The sequence below is a fragment of the Corylus avellana genome, chromosome ca11 (assembly GCF_901000735.1).
Source record: "Corylus avellana chromosome ca11, CavTom2PMs-1.0".
Taxonomy (NCBI): Eukaryota; Viridiplantae; Streptophyta; class Magnoliopsida; order Fagales; family Betulaceae; genus Corylus; species Corylus avellana.
The window spans coordinates 1,684,646-1,691,436 of NC_081551.1; the positions used below are offsets into that span (position 1 = coordinate 1,684,646).

At 32.0% G+C, this 6,791-nt stretch overlaps 1 protein-coding gene across 1 annotated transcript in view; it reads left to right on the plus strand.

Annotated features, from left to right (window-relative positions):
* The first annotated feature begins 2,292 nt into the window (after positions 1 to 2,292).
* The window catches only part of LOC132165815 (bidirectional sugar transporter SWEET14-like), a 4,724-nt gene continuing 225 nt past the window's right edge, over positions 2,293 to 6,791 (plus strand). The window contains exons 1-5 of the mRNA XM_059576500.1: positions 2,293 to 2,372; positions 2,874 to 3,000; positions 3,499 to 3,660; positions 4,456 to 4,554; positions 5,575 to 5,694. Coding sequence (XP_059432483.1) covers positions 2,293 to 2,372; positions 2,874 to 3,000; positions 3,499 to 3,660; positions 4,456 to 4,554; positions 5,575 to 5,694 — 588 coding nt within the window. The remainder of the gene's footprint in view (positions 2,373 to 2,873; positions 3,001 to 3,498; positions 3,661 to 4,455; positions 4,555 to 5,574; positions 5,695 to 6,791) is intronic.

A 6,791-nucleotide genomic window follows, 5' to 3' on the forward strand; every position in this document is an offset into this window, starting at 1 on the left:
TTATTTATGTATTTATTTTTCCTATTAAAATAAAGGAAAGATGTAAGAGGATTACAAAAGTGGACAGGTTTTTGCCACCTCTAATTCAAGTTGAAGAAAAAAATAATAATAAAAAATAAAAATGCTTTCAAACACATGCAAGGTGAAAAACGGCATATCTAACTACGTGAACCAAAGTTAGCACTTTATCACATTTCCAAAGCCTTTCATTTCAAGATGGAGAGCGCGCAAAAACCGACTTTGTGCTCGGTCAGAAAAGAGATGATTAATGACTAAGATAGTAACCAAAGAATCACCTTTAATGATAAGCGGAGAGCATCCAAAAGCACAACATGTGTAATGGCCATAAGAGCTATAGTCGATCTGACTCAGAAGATGCTATAATCCAAGCTACAGAATCTTAGACTATTCTACTAACGAACAAGAACCACCCATGTCAACACCACCTTCCCTGCAAGATCATAACCTCTCTCTCTCTCTCGCTCTCATTGTGGATGAAACCAAACCAGCAAGTGTACAACCAACCGACCAATTTTTGACATTCATGCTCGATCAAATTCTTTAAATTTCATCAAACAGCCCATAGTTGTCATTTGTCAAATTGACTTAATTAGTAGCTGTTATTGTCCAGTATATGCAGGAAAATTAATTAATACAACATTAATTACCATATTAAAAGAAGGAGAAAAAGAAATGATAGAGAGAGAGAGGGAAAATGAGAGAAGAAAAAAAAAACATAAGAAAAAGGAAAACTTCACTAACCACTCTTGATGTTTCATCACTTTTACAATCCTACTCTTAAACTTTAAAAAGTATCAGTTTAGTGTATCCATCTTTCAATTGTTTTTAGTTTCATCACTTCGTTAGGATTTTTTATTAAATCTGGTCAAAATTTCCAAAATATCTCATTTAAAAAAAAAGAAATTATTTTTTTTTTCAAAGATTTTGGCATGTGATTTTTTGCAATTTTCGTTAAATTCTAACCAACGCCTGAATCAGTATTATTATTTTTTTCTTAAAAAATGTGGGGTATTTTGAGAATTTTGACACCCATCCATTAATTATTATGTAAAAGATGGATACACTAACTGGCACTTTTTAAAGTTTAATAGAATGATTGTGAAAGTGATAAAAAATAAGAGGTGTTAAGTGAAGTTTTCCCTAAAAAAAAATTAACGAATTTATTTACAAAATGTGTAAATGTATGTTTTAGAGAGAAGCCTAAGCGCATTTATTTTTAGGGCTTTTAGTTAGCCATTTTACTTACAACTCTAAAATACATTAATGCTTTTAAATGTAGTGTTAATATTACTCTTACAAATTAACAATATGGACAACTAGGACATGCATGAGATGAACAAAGCAAAATTGAAGGTTGTGGCATCTCAAAAACTTAAAATAATTGAGAAATGTCATACACACTCCTATTCTTATATTCTCAAGTGCACACGATCCATGACGTGTCACTAAAAATCACCAGTGTCCACTTTGAATAATGTGGAAGCGGAAGTGTGTATAGCATATGTTTCTCAAAATACTTAATTAAGTCCTTGTTCCGTTGTTCCATGATAAGTGGACCTCTTTCTCTATTCCTTTTGCTTTTGTGGACAAATTAAGGACTATAACGGCCAAGAGGGGCCTCTTAAATGACAGTTTTCTATCATGAGGTGCCACAACAATCTGTACAGATATTGAATTTTTATTTTTTTTTAATTTATTTTTGGGTTAAAAAGAAAAAGATTATGTGGGCTTCCTTAACACAAGTCACCTAGGAGAGGCTCCGAGTTCCTGATATAAAAAAACGACAGAAAGGATCGGAAATTGGTCTAATGGTCTATATATCATGCATGACGGCTGTACTGATCTTAATTAGATTCCCTCAACGTGGGACTGCCACGCAATGAATCCAGAAGGCAGTGGTGGGGAACAAGAAAGATTTTTTTTTTTTTTTTGGGGGTTTGATAAAAAATTTTAGAAGGTTCTTTTTGCATTTCGGTTGAAAGAGTACGTATTCTCATATATATATAACATGAAAATGAAAATAATTTGTATTCTGCATTTGAAGTTATTTGTTAATTTTTTTTTTCCTAAAAAAAAAACAAAAACGTCCCCGATCAAACGATCGAGGCCTATGATTTCTCCACTTTGACTTTAATTTATATTTTGTGTGGATGTATGAGGCTGTCCAGTGCACCACGGCACGGCAGCTTACTGTACATAATTCCAGTCCTAATAAGTCTATATAAACTAGAAATTTGCTGAATGCATGTTCGAATAAATATTATGGCAGACATGAATTCCGAGCAAATCCTTCACGTCGTCTTTGAAGTTCTTGGTGCTATCGTCTCCCTCGTCATGTTTCTGGCGCCCTTGTGAGCTTTCTCTATCCTTTTTTTTTTTTTTTTTTTTTTTTTTTTTTTTTTTTTTTTTTTTTTTTTTTTTTTTATGCATGTTGTAGGGGTGCACAAAATATTCGATCGCCGCTTATCGACTGTCGGTATATAGTCAGAATAAGAAAACTATTTTGATATCGCATCGGTTTATTTTGTCGGTTAACCGATTTAACTGACTTTGGCTCTCAATAGTTTTCTGCATCACTTGTTTAGTCAAAAAAACGAGTCCAATATTAAACACTTGTGTAGCCCAACAAAAATTTATTTTTACCCATAAAATAGGCTTGGCCCAATATAAAAATCTCACAACTGATGGTATGATGTCGGTTAATTAACCAATTTAACCAACTTTTTCGTTTGGAAGGCTAAAATACTCCTACTGACATCAATTTAACTGATACTTAGCCCTAATGATATGACATGCATTTAAGTTACGTACAGATATTTTTTGCTAATTTGTTTTGTGTTGTTAATTTGTAGGCCAAGCTTTAACGAGATTCGCAAGAAAAAATCAACAGAAGGGTTGGAATGGGCACCTCATGTGATCTCGTTGTTCAAAACAACATTCTTCCTCTATTATGCCATTTTAAAGGCTAAAGGAGGACAGGTTCTTCTCATCTCAATCAACGCTGTCGGGGTTCTGATTCAATCATTTTATGTTGTCACTTTCATTTTTTTTTCACCAAAGACTAACAAGATATATTTTTGTTTTTCATTATAAGGCTCAATTTGTTTTGATGTGAAATATTTTCTAGCAATTTCCATAAAATATTTTCAATTCGGTGTTCGGTAGGACCAATGGTCGTGGTCAAACCGAAAACATTTTCAGTTGGCTGGAAAAAAACTTTTTAATTTCTGTACGTAAAACGATCTTTTTTTTTTTAAGTAAAAAAAATCTTAAACCATTTTTCGAATTTGAACTTGTCAACTCACCGAAATTTTCCGAACGTTACCGAAATCTGCGGGCTGTTTTTCTCTACTGCTCATTACCATATGTGCCAAATATCAGAAAATATTTTCCAACGATAAATATTTTAAGTCAAAACAAAGTGAGCCTAATACACATGCGTGCACTCCTGTCTCTTCTCAAAATCTTTCTTTGCAGGTTTCAAGGATAGTTCAAGTGATTTGCATGGAAGTCATTTCAGGTTCTATAATTGGTCTGACAATATCACAGATTCATGGAGTTCATGAGCGGCGCAAGTTTGTTGGTTGGCTTTCCGCCGCATTCAACATTTGTGGACTTGGAATACCCTGTTACAACATGGTATGATACTCTCGTACGTACGGTGTTAGTGTTACCAACTTCAGACTATTCCTAGATGCTGTAAGTGAACATACCGGCAAAGACAAACAAAAGTGAAGGGAAAACTTCACAAAGGACTCTTAAATTATTATGTGTTTTGAGAAGATTCTTATAAATTTTAAAAACAATCAATTTTACCTTTCAAGCTGTCAATTTGATGCAATTTACCTATTCCGTCAATTTTTTCCGTTAAACTCTAACGAAAACCTCTAAAAGACCAAATTATCCTTCAATTTTTTATTTTTTTTTAAATGTAAAAAAAAAATAAAAAATGAAGAAAACAAGGTGACCCAAGCGTGGGTCACCTTAATTGTGATTTTCTTTTTTAATAATAACTTCTTCTTTTTTTTTTTTTTTTTTTTCTAATTCTTAATTTGAAATTAAGGGTAAATTTAGAATTTTTTTTAAAAAGTTAGGAGTATAATAGTCATTTGATCACTTTTAAGTATATTGCATCAAATTGAAAGTTCATCGGGTGAAATTGAGAGTTTTTAAAATATAGATGAGTCTTCTCAAAACACCCAACAGTTTAAGGATCTAAATTAAAGTTTCTTCTAAGTAAAAATAAGCAAACTATCTGAGGATGGAGATGATGTTTACAACATATGCAGAATTGTCTGAAGTTGGTAACACCTTTACACCCAAGTGGTTGGACACGACGATGCTGAAAGCTACTTCGTTTTCCGAAAGTAACATTCAGGTCTTGGCGGATTCAATGCCCACTTATTATTATTATTATTATTTTTTTCTGTAAAGGGTAGGAGGTCTCCTCGGGACCACCACCACCAACGATATGATGGGGCTGGGGTGGAGGTCGGTCGTAGGGACCCCAACTCCCGCTGCCTCCTCCCCACAGTCAGTCGTCAGCTTACATTTTTTTTTTTTTTTTTGCCTCGAAGGAGGAGATGCTTATGTTGCAAAAAAAAGCCACATGATAAACTTGTAAACTAAAAAAGCCATTCGAATTTCGAGTGATGGTCTCACAAGTATCTCGTTATTTTTATATATCAGTCTATCAGAGGCAATTTAGCCTATTTGGGGTAAATTGACACTGTAACATTATATAATTAATGAGATAATTGTGAAATATTAGTGTGTGATTTGAGCTCACACATAAGAAAAATATTAAAATACTGATTAAATGTTTAAATTTATCTATTCCTATATTTATGCCCGGTGAACAGTATGTCAGTATGCACAGTTTAAAACAAATCACTGTTTTCAATATATATATATATATATATATATATAATAGGAACATTTTATGGGAAGGGGCCGGCCAAAATTTTTTTTATTAAAAAAAAAAAATTATTTTGATTGTTTTTTATGAAATAAAGACTACCGTAGGGCCAAAAAAATATGGACATTTGAAAGTAAGGGCCAAAAATAAAAAAACTTAATGAGTATAGCCCAAAAAAATTAAGAATATGGCCAAAAGTTTTTATTGGATATAACAAAAAAATCTAAAAATAGGGCCAATTTTTTTTTTTTTTTTGAGGGGGCCCAAATGACTAAACTTAAAAATTTACGTTACTTTACCCCTTCTTTTTTTTTTTTTTTTGTACTTATATATTTTTTCCCCCTTATTTTGGGGGGGGACCATGGCCTACTCCGGTCCCCCCATCCCTTCGTCTCTGTATATATATATTAAAAAAAATCTTGAATGCCTTATCAACCAGCATGAATATTGTTTATTGACGCTGGTGTAGTGTATAACACTACTCCATGTGTAATTTTAGGAGACCTATTTGTGTTTTACTAAAAATAATGTAACTATTAAAATTACTATTGAACTCGTGATTTTTTTATTCTAATTTAAATTAACAAGTTTTACTAATAAAGGCTGTCTTTTTCTGTTTTTTTGGCTTTCTGTAGATACAGGCCGTGACAAAAAATGTGGAATATTCGATTTCACGTAGTTCGTCATTGATCTTCACCGTGAATGCAATAATTTGGTTGTGCAATGGGGTGCTGCTTAAAGACGTCATAATCGCAGTAATTAATACTAGCTATTATTACTCTTCATTAAATATAATTATAGGAAAATACGTACACTTAACTTTTTACGCCTAAATTTTAGAAAAAAAAATTTAAACTTTTTTTTATTTATAAATAAAAAATGGGTATTTTAAAAATTTTGATAGAATTTAACAAAAAATCCTAATGAATTAGTAAAATTGAAATATATATACACTATACTTTTTAAAATTTAAGGGTATAATTGCAAAAGTAATGAGAAATCATAGGTGTAAATGAAGTTTTTCCTTAAATCAAATAATATATTTTATTTGTTTGGATGTAACTTATTTTCATTCGTTTGTGCTTAGACACCTAATGCAATTGGGATTATTGTGGGAGCTTCTCAAATTATCTGCAACATTTTGTGCAAGAAGGAAAGAGCCAACGACATTGAAATAAATCCGATTTGAACTGGTAAGAACATTTATAATGAGCTCTCTAAATATCACTTTCAGTCAAATTTAGACTAATTTACAAGAAAAACATATTCCATCAAACTCGATACTCCCCTCCCTAATTTTAGTTTTGTAAGAAACCTCCCCACATTTGAAGTGCCAAAATCACTCCATTTTATTTTTATGTTATATCCTCTCATTCTCTCACTCAACTTTAATGCAACAAAATTCTCTCTTTCAACTTTTTTTTTTTTTTTTATAATCAAATTGGGAAAGTGGTACAAGGGATCAAAAAACCGAAAATGGGTGGGCTCCTCTACAATAGATCCAAACTTGAAAAACAATTATGCAAGTAAACGTAACAAAATAGGAAATAAGCCAAATAAATAGCCTGGTCCTCTCAAAGGGGCCACATAAAGCGGTTTTAAAGGCAAAATAAACACGGGAAGGATCACAAACTTCAAGAAGTTCATAAACCCGAATTACAGGTGTAAGAACCTCTTTCAACTTTAAATGTTGCTCTAACACACTCTAAAACTAATAAAAAATACGGGAAAATTACAGTTTACATCCTCAAAGTTGATAGCATTTTTCAATTTGAACACTAAAGTTTCAATTTTTGCAATCCACCTCCAAAAGTTCTAAATTTTTGCAATTTAACCAATTGTATCCAAAACT